This window comes from Xenopus laevis, chromosome 9_10L (genome assembly GCF_017654675.1).
Source record: "Xenopus laevis strain J_2021 chromosome 9_10L, Xenopus_laevis_v10.1, whole genome shotgun sequence".
Taxonomy (NCBI): Eukaryota; Metazoa; Chordata; class Amphibia; order Anura; family Pipidae; genus Xenopus; species Xenopus laevis.
In genome coordinates, this window is record NC_054387.1 from 117,165,481 (window position 1) to 117,186,828 (window position 21,348).

The 21,348-nt window shown below is 40.2% G+C and overlaps 1 protein-coding gene across 1 annotated transcript; it reads right to left on the reverse strand.

Annotated features, from left to right (window-relative positions):
* Nucleotides 1-360: 360 nt before the first annotated feature.
* Nucleotides 361-9,481, reverse strand: eci1.L (enoyl-CoA delta isomerase 1 L homeolog). The gene is made up of 7 exons (NM_001091567.1): nucleotides 9,406-9,481; nucleotides 5,285-5,386; nucleotides 4,082-4,209; nucleotides 3,088-3,234; nucleotides 2,684-2,805; nucleotides 1,688-1,866; nucleotides 361-782 (listed from the first exon to the last, which is right to left on the reverse strand). Exons 1-7 carry the CDS (start codon nucleotides 9,458-9,460, stop codon nucleotides 619-621), a joined length of 897 nt encoding a protein of 298 aa, NP_001085036.1. The 5' UTR covers nucleotides 9,461-9,481; the 3' UTR covers nucleotides 361-618.
* Nucleotides 9,482-21,348: the final 11,867 nt, after the last annotated feature.

Consider the following 21,348-nt stretch of genomic DNA (forward strand, 5'->3'; position numbering starts at 1 on the left):
GAATTTGTACTTTCATTTATCTCCTTCCAAATTGCAGTCTATGCAACTGCATCTTCTGCTAACCCTGGCATGGCAGCTTCCACCCACATGAGTAAACAAAGACATTGAGATAAACTGCAATCATACCACAATCTGAAGCAAGTAATGTGCAGCTGAATTAGTTCAATGCTGTTTGCTCCCATAAAGAATCATGTTAGATGATACTTCCCATTAGAGCTTCTGGGAAATCACTGACTGAAAGGAGGTGACAAAGGGCACGGACACATGTGGAGATCTGCCCTGTTTTCGGTGCGGTTTTTAAAATTGGTTTCTTCCATAAAAAATGTTTCTTCCACATTTGATATTACAAAAAAAGAAGGGTTTTTTTTTTTCCTCAAAATATCATTTTAATTTCATACGTAGGAAACATGGAGTTTTGTTTAATCGATTAGTGTGTACCCCAAAGCTAAACATTTAGAAAAAATTAGCAGCATTAGAAAGCAGGTTAATGAACTGATGTTCTCCATACTTATCACGGTCACAAACCGGAACCAGAAACGCTCAAATGGTAAAAGACCCTTTTCACTTTCTCAGCATGTTCGGTTTGTCAACTGTTATGGCTTCTCCTTAAGTAAACTACTATTTCCTTTGCTTCAGTCTTTCCATGTACACCTGCAGAGACTTCTGAATAGAGTCCCTTGTGATAAAACTGACAAAATTCTTGATGTCAGCTTCTCGGTTGTTCACTAGCTTGTCTGTTGTCTGCTTGCGCATCATGGACTTGGTGATCTGCCTGGCGTGGTCTGTTGAACAGAGGGAAGAGGAAGAAAGGATACAGGAATAAGAATCATTATTCTGAGCCTAGATGAGCCACACAGAATCTGAATGAGTGACTTCTGTCCAAACAAAAGAAGAGAAGATGAGGAGATAAGGTTTAATTACACTGTTAAACTTATATGCCCGGAAATTTCCATATGGTTGGCTTAAGTCTTCTGAAACACACAACACAAGAACTATATTTGTCAACTACACGAGTAAATATTGGATTAGATATTTCACTACATTTCTTTTTTTTTTTTTTAAAAAGATCAATATTAAGGGGCATATTTATCAAAGTGTGAATTTAGAACTCACCATAGAAAAACTCACTGGCTTTCTATTCATTCCTATGGGATTTGTAGAAGCATATTTATCAAATGGTGAAGTCCAATGATAAATACTAGGGATTTTAAGCAGGATTCGGCCAAATCCTTCTGCTCGGCCGAACTGAATTGGAATCCTAATTTGCATATGCAAATGGGATTCTACACATCCCATAGGAATGAACAGAACATGGCTGAGTTCTTCTGTCGTGAATTCTAATCTCACATTTTGATAAATCTAAATGTATTGGAAAATACAGGCTATTGATTGAAACCATATCAATACAGAGTAAAGAGCCACAACTGCATATGTCTGGCAATCTTAACCTTTGGGTATAACAATCGGCCTGGTACAATTAGGCACATGTGCAATATCCAGTTTTTGACCCACAGAAAAACAAAAACAAATGGATTGCCCAAGCAGTCAGTCTGTGTGTGGACAGCTTAACCTGTGCACAAGTGAATATAAAAACAATCAATTGCAAACATTCGTGGTACCCCCCAAGAAACAAGTTTCTAAAAGAAACGATACCACACAGTGTTCCATTGTCTTCATAGGTGTGTACCTGGGATGTTGAGCCAGTGGGCCATCACTGAGGCTGCGGTGCTCTGTACCTTCTCCTCTGCCACTAACTGATCCACAAGCCCAAACTTGAGCGCTTCAGGAGCAGGAAACATCTGACCCAGCTGAAGGGCCTGCTCAGTCACGCGATTTCCAACTACGTTTGACATTGTGTCCTTGAACCTAACAAAGAAATAAAACTGCTTTACATACAGGGGTATCACTGCCATCATCAGTCTGTATTTCACATTAGCTGACATCAATGGAGAGTAACCTATGAGTCAGTGCTCCATATGGGGGTCGAGAAGGGTAAGTGTCAATCCTGGAAAAATCATAGTGAAAGTGGATTCATGAGCCTAAATTTTTATTGTGGATGAATTTAAAGCTAGACTCAGACTAAAAGATCTATGATACATAGGGATGTACCGAATCCAGGTTTTCAGCAGGATTCAGCTGAATCCAAGTGCCTGGCCGAACCCAAAAAATAACATGACTTTTCGTCACACAAACATGGAAGTCAAATTTTTTTTACTCTTTTTTTACTTTCTTTGCCCCTCATTTCCCTAATTTACGTATGCAAATTTGGGTTCAGATTAGTTTCTGTCGAATCTTTCACAAAGGATTTGGCTGAATCCTAAAATAGTGAATTCGGTGCATCCCTAATACAAACATTTTGATCAGTAATGTACTCTCAGAGAGAACCGTGGCATTCAAACTTGAACCTACTTCAACTGAGCAATTCCCATTGGACAGTGACAGCATCTGCCACAGGCAGTGCCTTTTGTATTCAAACTGCCGGAAGGAAAGGGCATTGTGATTGCAGATATTCTCCAAGAGTTCCCTGGTACTCAAAACCCCTTATGTGCCACTGGCCTACAGCAACTGATCATTTATACAGATAAACATATCACCTAAAACAAACAATAAATATAGCCTAACAATAAAAGAGAAAATGTACATAAATGCAGAAAGCATTTGTCATATCACTGGTCAGCATTACCAAAATGGAGCAACTATGCCCAACTGGGTCTCGTTCAGACCAATAGCATATTTTGGATTGTCTGCCATTATCCGGTAGTCACAGCACAAAGCCATAAGGCAACCACCTGCCGGACTCGAACCCTATATGAAAGACATTAAACAGAAACATACGATAAACTTTAAACATAAGTAAGGTGTGTAAAAGACAACTTTAAGGGCTATAGCACACATGCGACAGAAGCAACAGGCAAATACAGCCCTGTATGCCTGTCACCACTGTTGATGGAAGTTAGGATAATTGTTGCATTGGACAGACATGGAGTAGTGATAGGTGGACCCTGGCTCCATAATTTCGGTGCCAAAGTCTATGTATTACCAGTCCATGTGCTTTCAAATAGGACCTTTACATTCGGCACCACTTACATTAATAGCAGCTATTGTCACCATGTTGGATCCATACAGCTTCAGCCACATCTCCTGGACTGCTCTCCAGAACTCTGCGTAGTGTTCAGCACTTTTCCCATACATTTCCATTATGTCCAGCCCAGCAGAGAATATTTTGGGTGATGCCTTAATAAGCATATTAGAATATTAAATGCTGTGTAATAACGAGATTAGCACACAGTTTATATGCGGCCTACACTAGCACTAGACAAGCAAAGTTATAAGTTAGTATATATAATAGGGATACAAGCCCATTCAAAGACTACATTAGCCATTAATAAAGGCATATCATGTTTTTATTATGTGCCACAACAAACAATTGAGTCTACTTTTACTGAAGTTATGTCATCAAAGTTTATTACTTTAAGAAGACGGAAAGTCGTTTTGTGCTTGGGGGTGCCAAAAGTTAGGCACCCCCAAGTAATTGTAGTCACTTACCTAATAACCTGGGCCGGTGCTCCTATCAGCAGAAAACTGCACCAGCCTGGGGTTATTCCAGTGAGCACCACAGATGGATCCTCTTTCTTCTTCTCGCCGCTGCACATGCACAGTAGAGTGAAAAGTCGAACTTAAATGAAAAAGCCGGCTATTTCATTCTACTGCCCATGTGTCTGCCCTGGGAAATTTGAAAAACGAAGAAGCGGAGAAGTTCTGTGATACTCGCTGGCAGAACCCCGGGTCGGTGAGGTTTTCTGCTGATAGGAGCACTGGCCCAGGGTGTCAGGTAAGTAAATATAACCACTTAGGGGTGCCTAACTTTTAGCACCCCCAAGGTAAAATTACTTTTCTTCTCCTTTAAAATGTTATTTGAAATGAAGTGGTCAGTATGCCATAATAATAATAATAATAATAATAATAATACCAATACACTAAGAAAAAAATATATATTTTATATGAGCAGAATTACAGAATAACAATACTACTTGTGAATGCTGGTTTGAAGGGATAAGCCAGGATATGTAAATACACATACAGATGTGAGAATAAGACCCCGGCAGCCACGGTCCATCTCCAGCTTTTCCAGACTGATAGAGAACTCCGTTAGGAAGTCCAAACTAAGGCTGTTCACGGGAGGATTTTTCATTTTCATGACTGCTACCCCTAAAACACAAACAATGATTGATTGCTGATTGCAAGTTTTTATCAGTAAGATGATGCCTTATCTGTGACCCTTGATCAGCAAAGCACAGCAGCAACCTGATCCCAGCATAGCATGGCTTAAGGCCCCCATACACAAGCCGATAAAAGCTGCTGACAGACCGCGTCGGCAGCTTATTGGCCCGTTTGTGGAGACATCTGACTAGAGCCCTAGAGGCCCACGATCAGATCAGCAAGATATCACCCACTTCACTGTGGGCATATCGGGGAGAGATCCGATCCATTTGGCGACATTGCCAAACGAGTGGATCTCTACGTCTATGGCCAAGTTTAGTCCGAGAGGCCTCTATTCCTTCCTTGTGCTGTGGATGAAATGAATATATATCTGGATGAAATATATATCTGCATGAAGTTCAGTCAAGCCTGTGTGCACCTGCACATTTTCAGGCAAGGATCATACCTATGCCTACGTCTTCACACAAGATGTTTACTGCAATGTTTTGATCATGGAAATTTGATCATGGATTGCCGCGCCGCCGGTGATTTACATTCTAGCTGGCGGGAGGCAGTTCGCGGAGATTAGTCCCCGAAGAAGAGATTTTCAGGGCGACTAATCTCCCTGAATCACAGCGTGTGTCTATGCCCTAAATCTACTGATTAAAGGAAACTGAGCCAGCAGCCAATTTTGGCCTGTGTGTTACCTGCTTTAGTACTTATAAAAAAAAGAGACAAATCAACTAAAGTGTTTACACTTTTGCATTATATTCTTTCACATTGCACAGAAGTGTCAGAATAGAATAAAGAATCAGTCAGATGCAAATGTTCTATGGTCAATACAAACCTCATTGTAAAACCCAGAAGTAAAATGTACTTCACAATTACACTTCAAAAATTCACCTCCTAGGTCTGTAAGACAGGACAGACTAGTTACCCAGTGAACAAACACAAGGCACCAAGCCCAGGTCATTTTGCACCTTCAGGAAAACAATCCTAAGCACCTGCCAAATCTGCCGTTAGGGCTCCCAGGTGTGCACTCACCAATCAATCATAAAAGGAGATTTTATTGCATATAACTTACCTGTTGCTTCATCCAGCTCCACAATGATCTTATTATTACTGAAATGCCTCTTAATGCCAGTTTGACAGAAAGCGAGTCGATTGCTGTGAGCATGTAATGAACCTAGAGATGCACAAGAGAAAGAAATATGTTAAAGGGGATGTAAACCCAGCCGTAACATTGTCCCACATCGCTCCATAGTTTTATGTAGAAGTTGCCAAAAATCCTAATAATAGATGCAAGAAAATTCCCCAATGAGAATTCTACTGATCAAAAACTTTATTATAAATGCAAAAGTACCGACCAATAAGAAAGCTGATTCCCAGCACCATGTCAGGCATCTTGCTGTTATCTTACATATAGAGATAATTATGTCATTTATTTCTTCATTATATGACACTGGAATCAAACATGGGGATAAAGGACAGACTTGTTCAGTGCTGGGAAACTCTGCTTTAAGCTTACAAATCCAGTTGCAGGAACAAAGAACATGGAGCCAGATTGATACAGATCAGCTGGGATTCTCATTGGAGGATTTTTTTTTTTTTGCATTATAAAGCAGTCGCTGGCTGTGGAGATTTGGGGAAAAGATGTATTTAAGAATACAGCCCTGATGTTGCTGGACTACAGCTCCCAGCATGCTTCAACCTTGATAATATTTTACATTATTCTGGGATTTGTAGTCCAGCAACAACTGAGTAAAGTTTGGCTGAGCAGTGCAGCGCAGCAGGGTTTACATCCCATTTAATGTCACAAAAGACGACTAAAGTAATTAGGCAAAAATAATGATTTCTTAATTATTGCAATCAAAACATGATTTGTTCTTTAAAGGGCAAATCAACCCCAAAGTAAAAATTTGCCAAATAAAAGAAACCATAATCCTAAGAAACTTTGCAATATACAATAATTACAAAAGATCTATGTTTTTTTACATTTTGTATATGTATCGCTATTTAAAGCAGTGCCTGTTCTTTTTCTATTCTCTGCCCTGGTGACTCAGACTGTTGATACAATGCAAGACAATGTTGCAACATCGTTTAAAAAGTAACAACCACAAGTTAAAGGGGTTGTTCACCTTTGAATTAACTTTTAGTATGATGTAGCGAGTGATATTCTGATACAATTTGCAATTGGTTTTCATTTTTTAATATTTGTGGTTTTTAAGTTATTTATCTTTTTATTCAGCAGCGCTCCAGTTTGCAATTTCAGTAATCTGGTTGCTAGGGTACAAATTACCCTAGCAACCATGCACTGATTTGAATAAGAGACTGGAATATGAATAGGAGAGGCCTGAATAGAAAGATGTGTAATAAAAAGTATCAATAACAATAAAGTTTGTAGTCTTGTAGAGCATTTGTTTTTAGATGGGGTCAGTGACCCATTTGAAAGCTGGGAAGAGTCAGAAGAAACTGGGATGCACCAAATCCATTATTTTGGATTCGGCCGAATCCTTTGCGAAAGATTCAGTCCGAATACCGAACCAAATTTGCATATGCAAATTAGGGGTGGGAAGGGGAAAACATTTTTTACTTCCTTGTTTAGTGACAAAAAGTCACACGATTTCTCTCCCGGTCCCTGATTTGCATATGCAAATTCGGATTCGATTTGGCCAGGTGGAAGGATTAGGCCCAATCCGAATCCTGCTGAAAAAGGCAGAATCCTGGATTCAGTGCATCCCTAGAAGAAAAAGGCAAACAATTAAAAAACGATTAAAAAGAAATAACGAAGACCAATTGAAAACTTGCTTAGAATTAGCCATACTATAACATACTAAAAGTTAACTTGAAGGTCAACCACCACTTTAAGCAAATGCTTCTTTCAATAGCAATTGTTTTTAAACTGAAAATTTGTAAATAATATATATTGGAAAGTTGCTTAGAATTATGTTTTCTTTTATTAGGCACATTTTTATTTTGGGGTTGACTTGTCCTTTAAGTCTAATTATCACCTGTCTCTGGCATCAAATCAATCCCCATAGATAATAAAAAGGCACTAAGTTTGCCCAGGAGCAGTAACCCATTACAACCAATAAGATGTTTGCTTTTAAACAGGTGACCATTAAATGCTACCTGCTGATTGGCTGCTATTAGTTACTGCGCCGTTGACTAAAATGAAAAGGCACAGAACTGGAGGCATGAGATGTTATAATCGTGGAGGGACATATGGAAGAAGAGTCCTGTAGAAGAAAGGGGAAGGTGGTGAATTGTGGGTCAACCCCTGGGTGTGAGCACATTAATAGGCAAAAACAGCCTATTGGGTTTATTTAATGTTTACATGATTTTCTACTAGACTTAAGGTATGAAGATCCAAATTACAGAAAGATCCATTATCCAGAGGGTACAAATGTACCAGGCCCGGGCCCATTTTGTTGAACGGGGCCCCGTGATTTCTGATGGCAGCCCTGGTCCCGTCCTTCCTATTTTGACCATTGACAGGCCAAGGGGTATGACAAGTGAAGACCCTATTTAAAAACCAAGCACACAGCTTGAAAATGCCCTTTTTCCCTGTAGAGCAGTCGGCGACTGTGTAGAGATTTGTATTGGATTTTATTTTTGCTTTTACATCCCCTTTAATGTTCCAGCTGCAGGGACAAAGATCATGGAGCCGGTTTAAACAGATAAACTGGGATTCTATTTGGAGGATTATTTTGCAACAGCCACTGGTTCTGCAGAGTTGGAGAAAGTTTGTATTAAACAATACAAAAACTATAAAATCCACATTAGATTACATGACAACACAGGACCCAGTGCAGTCTGTATATTCTGATTATTAATGAGTCTTGCTGTATCGGATTCTGGCAGTTATTATTTTTCTTGTGCTGTTTTGATAATTTATGATGATCCCTAAGCAGCCCAGACCACACTGAGCATGTGCACAGTCTTGATCTTGCAAAGATGTTTAACAAAGTTACAAGATGGTGACCCCCTGTGGCCAATTCTGAAAGCATAAATTATTTGTTTGATTAGGCTTGTGGTGCAGTAAGTTTATGTTTATGTTTATAATACAAAATACAGCATTTCTAGCCTTATTCTATTTTAGACTCCCCCTTTAATTTACTTATCCTTTAAGTGAACTTTTAATATGTTGCAGAATGGGCCCATTATACGGATGCACCAAATTCACTATTTTGGATTCAGTCAACCCCCCAAATCCTTTGCGAAAGATTTGTCTAAATACCAAACCGAATCCCAATTTGCATATGCCAATTAGGGGTGGGAAGGGGAAAACTTGTTTTGCTTCCTTGTTTTGTGACAAAAAGTCTCGCTATTTCCCTCCCCACTCCTAATCTGCATATGCAAATTGGGATTCAGTTCAGCCGAATCCTGCTGAAAAAGGCCGAATCCTGGATTCATTGCATCCCTAATTATAAGCAACTTTTCAATTGGTCTTCATTATTTATTTATTTTTATATAGTTTTTCAATGATTTGCCTTCTTCTTCTGAGCCTTTCCAGCTTTCGAATGGGGGGGTCACTGACCCCATCTAAAAAAACAAACACTCTGTAAGGCTACACATTTATTATTATTACTCATATTTCTATTCAGGCCTCTCCTATGCATATTCCAGTCTCTTATTCAAATCAGTGCATGGTTGCTAGGGGAATGTGGACCCTAGCAATCAGATTGCTGAAATTTGCAAACTGGAGAGCTGCTGAATAAAAAGCAATTGCAAATTGTCTGAGAATATCCCTCTCTACATGATACTAAAAGTTAATGTAAAGGTGAACAACCCCTTAAAGCTTTGCTTCTCCTTTAATGGTCTCACTATCAGAGGCTCATTTAGTTGAACAACAAGGTCAATGACATATTAAAGTTGTCCTTCAAATGACACAAGAGGAAAAAGATAAGATATATATTTGAGGGACATGAGAGCAGCTCTTCGCCTTGTGCCCCAGCAGGCTGCCACTGTTCTACTTATTGCCGCGTATTGCACGTGTAAGTGACAGGAGTAGAACTATAGACTTGTTCCCCCTCAGACAGTCCTTGTAAAGGACAAGTATAATTACAGCGACTGCGCTGAGGCGGGAAACCTGCTGGTGGCGCGTTGGAGTGAGGAGAGGGCAGGGTCACTGTGTGTGGCGCCATTACAGCTGGAAGGGAGCGCGCGGGCTGTGGCGGGTGTTTTGGGCGGGAAGTCACGCACCTGACAAAAGCCGGCCTGAAGCCCAGCAGCTCCTAAGCGCTCCCAGTGCCGCCATCTTCTCTGACCTTTCCCCAAGTCTCACACAGGAACTAAGTGCTCGCTACATCCTTTAACATCTACGACGACTTTTAGTAGCGCGGCCCCTGCTGGGGGAAATTGGTATTGCTGAACACTGTTGGGCTGTCAGGGTGTAGCTACAGATTAGTGTTATTTCATGAACATGTGATCGGCTGTGACGTGAAAGTAGACCAGTTAAAGGAGACATTTTGTGTAAAAAATAAGAATGTACCAGTGTGTTATACTCATTTAGATATAGAAGAATTGTGCCACAAAAAGTAGTGTTTCAGCCTGATTTATTGAATATTTCTGCAAAAAGCCTAATCCTCCCTTCTCTTCCACTTCCTGCTCCCTGAATTCCCAGGCTGTGCAGGGGAGCCGGCGGCACTCACCTCCCTACTGTCCTGTTTTTAGAGGGACAGTCCCTCTTTTGACAGCTCAACCCGCAGTCTCTTGTTTGTACTGGAAAGTCCTGTTTTTTTCTGCACTGAACAGGCAGAAAAAGAAACAAAGTTTCTAACTTAATTGGCTTTTGGCAGAGAGTCCAGAACAGCCACAGCAGCAGATAAGATACTTTTGTAACAATTTTGAGATAAACAAATAAGTAATCAGGATAAATAAGATAACAGGTCCTTTGGGAGAAGTTACACTCACAGCTTAATGGGCAATTCACCTTCATTTGCAAAACTGTAATAACTGGAAAAAAAACCACAGAAACTTTCATAACCTGCCAAATTCAAACTTTCATAACCTGCCAAATTCTGTAAAATTAACATGGTAATTAGGGGGTGTGACCACAAAAAATGGGTGTGGTCAAAGAATTAGCGGCAACTTTTTTGTCTCTTTTTATTTCCAAAATGTTGGGAGGTATGCAGCTCACTGCACTGTAGGACAGGGATCAATCAGCAGTTAGCAGGAACTGATAGGGAACTGAAGCCTGTCTGCACTTGTGTGACTGCAGGGCTGTGATTGGCTGTCCCTTTCCTACTGTGCTTCTAGCAGGGACGTTAGGACATACCCACCCCTCATTGGAAACACAGACAGTAGTGATGTGCGGGTCGGGTTTTTCCCCGACCCTAACCCGCCCTCCCTCAGCCCACTCCCGCTCCCATCCAACTTCCAGGTTCCTTTTATAGACCCGCCAATGATGTCACAAAAGGGGTGGGGCAAGCAGGTGCGCAGCTATAAATCCACAAGTCGGCATTTGAAGGTGGCGGGCAGGGAGAGCAGGAGAAGAGCTCAACCCGCACCCGCCTACCACCAGCGAAGAGGAATGTGAGGTCAGCCCCAACCCGCCAGACCAACGGGTCCCGCGGGTATTGGCCCGGCCTGCAGACCACTAACAGACAGGGACCTAGGGTTGGGGTGGAGACCGGAAAACTGGGCAGGAAGTTTTGACCCGGGCTGACCTTCAAATACCTGGCTGTTCTAGTCAAAACCAGACAGGTGGCAACCCTACAAGGACCAGAGAACATCTATAGGGAGCTCTAATAAAGGGAGTATTTTTAAAGACAATATTAATTTTTAGCACCATGTAAAAGCAACACCATATATTAGTTATAATTGCCTACAAAATTAGGGATTTTTCAATTATCCTATATGTCTCCTTTAAGACTGCTTGGGATACATAAAAATGGCTAAATAGAAACGTTTAATACAATGTTAATTAAATTGGCTTTTAAAGAAGTTCACCTTTGAGTTAACTTTTATTCATGATATTCTGTTTTTTGAGTTATTTAGCTTTTTATTCAGCAACTCTCCAGTTTGTAATTTCACCAATCTGGTTGCTAGGGTCCCCATCAGGGATGTAGCGAACGGCAGAAAAAATGTTCGCGAACATATTCGCGAACTTGCGTCAAAAATGCGAACGGTTCGCGAACGTCGCGAACCCCATAGACTTCAATGGGAAGGCGAATTTTAAAAGCTAGAAAAGACATTTCTGGCCAGAAAAATGATTTTAAAGTTGTTTAAAGGGTGCAACGACCTGGACAGTGGCATGCCAGAGGGGGATCAAGGGCAAAAATGTATCTGAAAAATACATTGTTGACACAGCGCTGCGTTTTGTGCTGTAAAGGGCAGAAATCACACTACGTCACTCAGGTGATGTTTCTGGACACGGAATGTGAAAAAGCTCACACAGCTAGGTGGCACTTGGTTAAAGACTGGGCAAACAATGCCTGCAAGGGCAACGTATACAGTAGTGGGTACGGAATATATTATTGCTGCTGTAAAAACATCACTCAGGTGATGTTTACGGACACGGAATTATTATTGTTATTTAGACAGAATGTGAAAAAGCTCACACAGCTAGGTGGCACTTGCATGGGCGTCCACAGAGGGGGGCAAGAGGGGGCAGTGCCCCCCCCTGGGACTGTCCACAAAAATCTCTCTGCTGCTCTGCAATTAATTAATTTTACCCATGACAGGCCACAGCCAGCGCTTCCCCCACATGCCACAGCCAGCGCTTCCCAGCTGGCGCTGCCAGTGCCTCCCCCAGTCTCCGGGCGTTGCCGACGCAACGTGACGTCGCCGACGCAACGTGACGTCGCCGACGCAACGTGACGTCGCCGACGCAACGTGACGTCGCCGACGCGACGTCACGTCGCCTGGTCGCCACTCGCCAGACAGGGTGCGTGCTTTGTGAGGACGAGTCGCATTCGCGCGGGACTCGGGAGCTATACCCTTTTTTGGAGGACAAAACAATAACCAGGAATTCTCTGGACTGCATATACTGAAGACTAAGAGGTAGATAGATCAGTACAAAAAACACCTGTGTTCCATCTGTATGCAGGATACCTTAGGAATCATTAACACACATGATTATTGATGGATAAGGAAAGGCTAGATAAGCAAATATAAACATTAAATGTTCATCAAGGGAATGCAATTGTAGTATATATTCACAGACAAAAGAGAAGGCTGACATTACCATCCATGGTTTGTCTTGCCCGGGTGACAGCACTTATTGTGATTGCTATAGAGCATCATGTTTACTAATCAACACTGACTATTTACTCGGGTGAGACACATCCCTTTCTACAGAACCTGCACTGACTATTATGTGATTAGATATTGTTCTTATATATTTAAAAAAGGCTGTATCCCAGAAAGTAAAGGGAGATGTTGTTATTATGCATTCTAGCAGTGTTTCTCCACTTCTCAACTGATAAATAATTTAAAGCTAACTACAGAGATAAATAGCTTTTTTTCTTTAGCCGCTGCATATCAACAGATAACTAGGAGTAAAACCATATAAGCAGATAATTGGGGAAGCTGCTAAATGAGTTGTATAGCTAACAGACCATCACCATGAATCATGCATGTACTGATGATATAACCATCGGCCATTAATATGCATTCATTATGCCATCATTGCTGAGCTGAGCCTGGGCAATGAAAAAGAAATAGGTGAGGAGTGGTCGAGTGGACCTGCCCTTTTCTCTCCCCAACCTGATCTCAGCCTGCTCCTTCCTGATTCACAAGGTCCCCCATCCCTGGCCCCTGCCTTCATGTCAAGACCCTGCCTCACATTAGTAGTACACTCCATCTACTTCCAAATCTGCCAATAAACTATCCCAACCACTTCCACACTGGGGCACCTAAGCAATTACATTCCATAAATTCATTCCACCCTTTTATATAGATATATATATATAGATATATAGATATAGATATATATATATCTATATATATCTATATATATCTATATATATATCTATATATATATATAGATATATATATATCTACAAAAATCCAAAGGAATCCGCACTCACAGGTCTTAAATAAAGTTAAAAATATTTATTAGAACAGATGTGACTAACGTTTCGGCCTCTCCGAGGCCTTTCTCAAAGTGAGAAAGGCCTCGGAGAGGCCGAAACGTTAGTCATATCTATATATATAGATATATAGGGGAGGCAGTTGGGAAGAATATAGAGTGCAAAGGTCCATATTTTCTGGAACCGATCTTTTCACTCCCACAACCCCTATCTGCATTAGATATATAATATATTTATCTCATACAGGGACAGGGTGCTCATAGTTACAGTGGCTAGTGGATATCTCTATGTCACAATCACATCACATGCCAATTTCCTAAGTAATTCATTATTCGTTTTTTAATATATAAAATGCATCGGATCAGTACATTAATCACTAATTCTCTCCAATAAGCATTCTCTCCAATAAGCATACTCAATCACTATAGGTGAATTGATCAATGTATTCTAAAACAACTTTATTAAATTTTAATGTCACCCTAAATATCTCCCATCAATTCATTATTCAAATTCATCAATTATAAAGTGACTTGTATGATTAGTTAAAGGGGTTGTTCACCTTTGAGTTAACTTTTAGTATAATGTAGAGAGTGATATTCTGAGACAATTTGCAATTGGTTTTCATTTTTTATTGTTTGTGGTTTTATAGTTATTTAGCTTTTTATTCAGCAGCTCTCAAGTTTGCAGTGTCAGCAATTTGGTTTCTAGGGTCCAAATTCCCCTAGCAACCCTGCATTGATTTGAATAAGAGACTGGAATATGAATAGGAGAGGGACTGAATAGATTGATAAGTTATAAAAAGTGGCAATAATAATACATTTGTAGCCTTACAGAGCATTTGTTTTTAGATGGTGTCAGTGACCCCCATTTGAAAGCTGGAAAGAAAGAGAAGAAAATTGCAAATCATTCAGAAAACTATGCAAAATAAATTATGAAGACCAATTGAAAAGTTTCTTAGAATTGGCCCTTCTACAATATACTAAAAGTTAACTTGAAGGTGAACCACCCCTTTAATACTAATGAATTAATTGAAGTAAAAAATTAATTTATCAGGACTTGAATACCCTGTGCTTTTTCCTCACAAGGACATACTGTAGAAAGGTAAAAAATGTATAGACGGTGGAGAGTTGCTCCCAAGATTCTAACTATTAGGATTTCCCTAGGAGCACCAATAAGTTTCCCTAGGAGTACAAAATGTAACTTTTTGTTCTGTATAATGGTACTGTGTAATTTTTATAGATCATTAACATATGTATGGAGTATATTTGCACTAGTAATGCACACACTACTCTGTATGATGGTATGGAGTACCTCAGTATAGATAATGCACCCACTCATCTGCTCTATATGATAGTATGGAAGCTGAAGGTCCCACACCGGCTGCAGTTTATTATTTACACAGTGGGTTAGAACTGTCACTTATTTTACTAATTGTATTTATACTTTGACTTTAGGCTGCTATACAGATGATCACGACATTCTTGGCCTGTCACAAAATATTACAACACGGGACCCCAACACCAGCACCAATCCTTGTCTAGGGGAAGGTTCAGAAACTGCTGGTCACTCCTCAGGAAACCACACACTGGTACGTACCTGGGGCAAAACTATTTTGTGCATATAATGGAACTAAATGCCATTTAATACAATAGCTTGTCATTTTGCCTCCCTCAAGCACACTATTTCTAACCAGTTATTTCTAATAGAGTGATGTGTGTGGCACCTATAATTTGTATTGGCTGCACGTTTACCTAGGCTGCCATGCAGATGATCATACCACATTCTTGGCCTGCCACAAAATATAACAGTGTTTTTTAAGTTCTTCATTACTCCTGCAGTGTGATGTGTATAGTATGTGTTGTTGTATAAATAGAGTCATGGGGGCTCATTTATCAACACTGGGCAAATTTACCCATGGGCAGTTGCCTATAGCAACCAATCAGTGATTAGCTTTTTAAAGCCAGCTGCAAGTAGAATAATGAAAGCAGCAATTTGACTGGTTGCTACTGGTTACTGCCCATGGGCAATTTTGCCCAGTGTTGATAAATGACCCCCTGTGTACTATTTAGTCATTTCTTGGCTGCTACTAAATCCTTTACTTTTAAGTGAGTACTGATTTTGCACTGATTTTTGTAAGAAATATTGCACTTTCGCCATAATATTGCAAAACATTTTTCAGCTTTTGAGGAATGGATATCCGACATTACTTTAAAAGACAGAAGCTTCATGAATCAGAGGGAACTTCAGCAACTTCATGTCAGGAAACAGCAGCTGCAAAATGTTCATCTCAACAAAAAGTGGTGGCACTTGAAGTTCAGCAACAAGGATCATTGGCACTTCCACTCCAACAACAAGCAGCAAATGTACTTCCCTTTGAACTGCAATCTGAAGGTCTTCAAGTTCCACAAACAGGAGAACAATTTCAACAAACAACTGGATCATGTCCACCTCAGTTTCCATCATCTTCACAGGAGGAATCATCAAGGTCACTTGAAGGTACAGATACCCATGAAGGTGCTGATGTGAATGACATTGGGTTATATGTTAAGTTGGCATCACAACTTGTAGATGAGAGAAAACACGACCTGCTTATGAAGGTTTTCACTCCCCCTGAGGCCTATGATTTTAGGAAGGATGCCAAAGGGCCACGTTGTTTCCGCCATGTGTGGTTAAAGCAATATAACTGGATTAGTTATTCACCATACCTTAAAGGAGTACTATGCAAATATTGTGTAATTTTTCCCCAGCCTGTCCATCGTGGCTTTCAAGGTGCCTTTATAACTGCTCCTTTCTTGAAGTATAGAGACTTTCACAACAGTGCTAGAAAACACTCTTTAACTACATGGCACAAACAAGCAGATGATGATGCAACACATTTCATAAATGTAAGAAGTCACCCAGAACAGAGCATTGTGTGTCAAGTTAACAGTGCACTTAAACATCAGGTTGAAGAAAACAGAAAAAAACTGTATTCAGTTCTATCAACAATCGTTTTTTGTGGAACTCATGACATTGCTCTACGAGGGAAAACAAGCACATCAGGCAATGTACAAGGCCTCTTTGAGTTTCGTATTGAATCAGGAGATGAGATCCTAAAAAATCATTTGAAAAATGCACCTGTTAATGCACGTTATACATCAGTTCGTGTAGAAAATGAACTGATAGCACTCTGCGAATACGTCTTACGGGAGAGAATAATTTCTGCTGCAAACAGCTCTTTTGGCTTCTCAGTTATTGCAGATGAAAGTGCTGATATATCTGGGCATGAGCAGTTGTCTCTTGGTGTAAGATTTGTAGATCTAACTATTACCCCAGTTAAAATCAGGGAAGAATTCCTTGGGTTTGCTACATTAAAGGCATTTGATGCCACATCCATTGCTAATGTAATTATGGAACAATGTATAAAGTTTGGTCTCAATATGGACAAACTATATGGTCAAGGCTATGATGGTTGCTCTACAATGGCTGGCAAGGAAGGTGGAGTACAAGCAAAAATCAAAGGAAAATACCCAAGAGCAATTTTTGTTCACTGTGCTAGTCATAAACTGAACTTAGTAGTGAATGATCTTAATGCTGTTCCTGAGATAAGAAATGCTATTGGTAGTGTGAAGGCCATTATCAAATTTTTCCGTGAAAGTCCAAAACGTAGATCTCTGATTCCTAATGTACCATTACTTTGTGAAACACGCTGGACTGCCAAATATAAAAGTATCAGGGTTTTTTCAGAAAACTTTGACAGAATTTTTCAGCAACTGCAGGATCTAGTTTCTACAGCTTCTGGTAAGACGTCACAAGAAGCACACCAACTAGTATGCTGCTCGAGCACTTCAACATTTCTTTTCTGTCTTGTTATTATGGCTACTTATTCAGCAAGACTTGAGCCTTTAACTCAAGCTCTGCAGGCTGTTCAGATGGATATAACAAAAGCACATAGCCATGTTCAAGAGCTTATACAAATGTTTCTTAACCACAGACAACGGGCAGAAGAATATTTCAAAGATATTCTTGTAAATGTTCAAAATATTGCAGACAGAATTGAAACTGAGCTATCTCTTCCAAGACAATGTGGCAGACAGAAGCATCACTCAAATGTTCCAGGCTCAACTGTTGAGGAATACTATCGTCGTGCCATCTATGTGCCATACCTCGACTCTCTTATCGCATCATTAAAAAGCCGGTTTGATTGCCACAACATAACCAATTTTAACCTTTTCTCTCTTCACCCACACCAAATGGCAAAAATAACACAGCAAGAATTCAAACAAAAGATCAAACAAATTACCAGCATATATAACATTGATAACTTGGATGCTGAAGCATTGACCTGGTTTGATATGTGGTCAGGGAAAGAAAAACAAGACTTTCAAAATGGCCTTTTGGATTTATTACCATACACCGATCTAATTCCAGCTGTTCGACAAGCAATTTTGATTGCCCTTACCTTACCAGTCACTACTTGTACTGTGGAAAGATCCTTCAGCTCAATGAGAAGGGTGAAAACATGGCTCAGGTCAACAATGACCGTGAATCGTTTGTCTGGACTCTGCATGATGAGTCTTCACCGTGAGATAGTGAATGAAAACAGGCCACAGTTCATACAAGAAGTTATTGACAAATTTGGCCAAGATCACAGACGTCTACAGTTCCTTTTTCGTGCTAACTGAGTATACGGTTTTTGGTCGATAGAACATAATTCAAGCTAAACAATCCTACTTCTATTTCAGGACTTCTTGAAACTGTATGTTGTCAGTATATGTGATTTACTGTTCTACGGGTTCCTTGTCTCAAGTTTTGTGACATTTGCACATAGCTTTGCACTTTGTTCAATGCTATTTATATTATTTTTGGAGAGTAACATTTTTACATATATATATATATAAAGTGTTGTGGTTGCAGATTCATCAGTAGTTTCAATTTAAAGGAACAGTTCAGTGTAAAAATAAAAACTGGATAAAAAGATAGGCTGTGCAAAAATAATGTTTCTAATATAGATAGCCAAAAATGTAATGTACAAAGACTGGAGTGAGTGGATGTGTAACATAATAGCCAGAACACTACTTCCTGTTTTCAGCTCTCTAACTCTGAGTTAGTCAGTGACTATAAGGGGGGCCACATGGGACATAACTGTTCAGTGAGTTTGCAATTGATCCTCAGCATTCAGCTCAGTCAATTATGTCCCATGTGCCGGCCCCCCCCCCTCAAGTCTCTGATTGGTTACTGTTTGGTAACTAATCAGTGGAAAACAAGAGAGCTGTAAAGCAGGAAGTAGTGTTCTGTTCTGTTACACATCCAGTCACTCCAGCCTTTACACATTACATTTTTTGGCTAACTAACTATGTTAGAAACATTTTTTATTTTGCACATCCTATTTCTATTTACCCACTTTTTATTTTTATACTGAACAATTCCTTATACTGATGATATATTTTTCTTATTTATTTGCTGCTTAGAGCAAACCTGTTTTGTGCCATGCTCAAACAGAGCACGGGCGTCAGTTTTATTATGTTTTAAAATTTATTTTTACAAATAAATTATTATTTTTGATCCATCTATTGTGTGTATCTGAGTACTGAATGTTAATAGTAGGTTGCTGAGTAGAGCAGAGTAGCCGTAAAAAGCACTCACTTGTGTTACAGTTGTAAATGTATTCAGTAATCAAAATAAATTCAGCTAGAATTGTTTTTTTTTTTTTTTTTTTTACATACATACATACATCTTCTTGATCTTGTACCTCAAAATCTCAAATTGGGCATTAGCGCTGGTACATTGGAACTTTATATGTATGTATGTATGTATATATATATATATATATATAAATATATATATATATAAATATATATATATATATATATAAATATATATATATATATATATATATATATATATATATATATATATATATATATATATATATATATATATTTGTCTGTTGGGGGATGCTAACCTAAACTAAATTACTTGCCCCCCCCTGGAAAATTTTCTGCGGACGCCCATGGGCACTTGCATACCTCCCAACTGTCCCTCTTTTGACCACTCAACCCCCTGTCCCTCTTTTGTACTGGAAAGTCCCTCTTTTCTCTGCACTGAACAGCCAGAAAAAAAACAGTTTCTAACTTAATTAGCTTTTGGCAGAGAGCTCAGAACAGCTAACAGGTGCAAATAAGATACTTTGTAACAATTTTGACTCTGGTTGGTGCTGGTGGTGGTGAACTACTAGGAGGAGCAGCACACCAGTCCCTCTTTTCTCTGAACTGAACAGCCAGAAAAAAAACAGTTTCTAACTTAATTAGCTTTTGGCAGAGAGCTCAGAACAGCTAACAGGTGCAAATAAGATACTTTGTAACAATTTTGACTCTGGTTGGTGCTGGTAGTGGTGAACTACTAGGAGGAGCAGCACACCAGTCCCACTCCCCAACACAGCTAGACTAATAGCACTGGGCTCTTACAGTAGCAAAGTAAAAAAACAAAAAAGAAAATAAAAGCAGTCCTTACAAGGACTATTGGGTTACAGGCAGCAGTCAGCAGATGAGAGATCAGAAGCAGTGCCCACAGCAGCTACATACAGAGCACTGCAGTAGAAGGTAGATTACTAGCCAGCAAAGCTACCTAACCTAAAATGTCCCTCAAATCCCTGCAGAGTTCTGTCCCTACAATACAGAGCAGTATCAAGTAGATTACTAGCCAGCAAAGTTACTATCAACTGTCCCTCAAATCACTCAACAGCTCTCTCCCTACACTAGCTCTTCCAAGCACACACAGGCAGAATGAAAAAGCGCTGCAGGGCTTCCGTTTATATATGGAAGGGGAGTGGTCCAGGGGGTGTGGGGGTGGTCCAGGAGGGAGAGCTTCCTGATTGGCTGCCATGTATCTGCTGCTCTGGGGTGAGAGGGCAAAAATAAGCGCCAGCTAAGGCGAACCCAAATTGGCGAACGTCGCGCGACGTTCGCGAACATTCGGCGGACGCGAACAGTCGATGTTCGCGCGAATTAGTTCGTGGGCGAACAGTCCGCGACATCCCTAGTCCCCATAGTGGTGCCTGTCAGTGATTGAGAAGCTTTGGTGTGTAGTAGAGACATCTTGTGGTTACTGGGCGCAATGACAACTGCTTTCTTCTTGTTAAAGACAATGTATTCCACATACAGTTATGATATTTCTTACAAATGACAGCAGCTACTGACAAACAAGAAACACAGTAAAAGAGTGGTGTATTTTTTCTATATAGGGACCAAACGCTGGTGTCAAATCGCATGCGACGGAAATAAGGTTAGAGATAGAAATGTCAGATGACGTCGCAGCGTTGATCCGACGCGACACAACTGTCGGATCAACACTGCGCTGAGGGGTAAATATAAAGTATGGGGCATTTCCCCCGGGGGGGGGCAGTTAGGCTGGTGGGAGGAGGGAGGGTGGTCTCTGTGGGGTGGGGGTATGGGTTTTTTTCTTAAAGGGTTGAATTCTCCTTTAAGGGGTGGCACTTGGGCTGTTAAAAGTTGTCTACTCTTACACCCCTCATTACTGTATCATTCAGGGTTGCCAGGTCTAATTAATAACCAGCCAAAGTCAGCTACAAAACCAGCCCACAACTAGCCAAGAGGCACTTTAAAAGTAGCCCAAAAATAGCACATAATGTGCAGTGAAAAAAAGTCTAAAAAAATAAATGAACATATGTGAAAATATACCTTTTTCAAATGTTCACTGTTTTGCAAATTTTTTCATGAAGCAAAATGGGACAAATTCGCCCATCACCAGGGGTGTATCGACAGAGGGGGCCCAGGAGGTATAGGGGCCATGTAAGGTATTGGTAAAACAGGTCAACCTCTAGATATTTTGGTGCCCCAAAATTGTCTGAAATTGAGGAAACTCCCCGGAAAATGCAAGAATGCTGAAGAGGGATGGGGACAGGGGTACAGAGCCCAAAATCTGGTAACTTCCAGCTTCTACACAAATCAGTGCCATTGCATGCTCGGTATTGTAGTCTTGAATTAAACTTGGCAGTCTGCAAATTGTTAAACAAAAACGACATTACCCAACATGCATTGGGAGACGCAGGCTTGGCACATTAGGGCAAGAAAAAACTTTGGCTGGTTTCCAAAGTACAAACCAGCCAAAG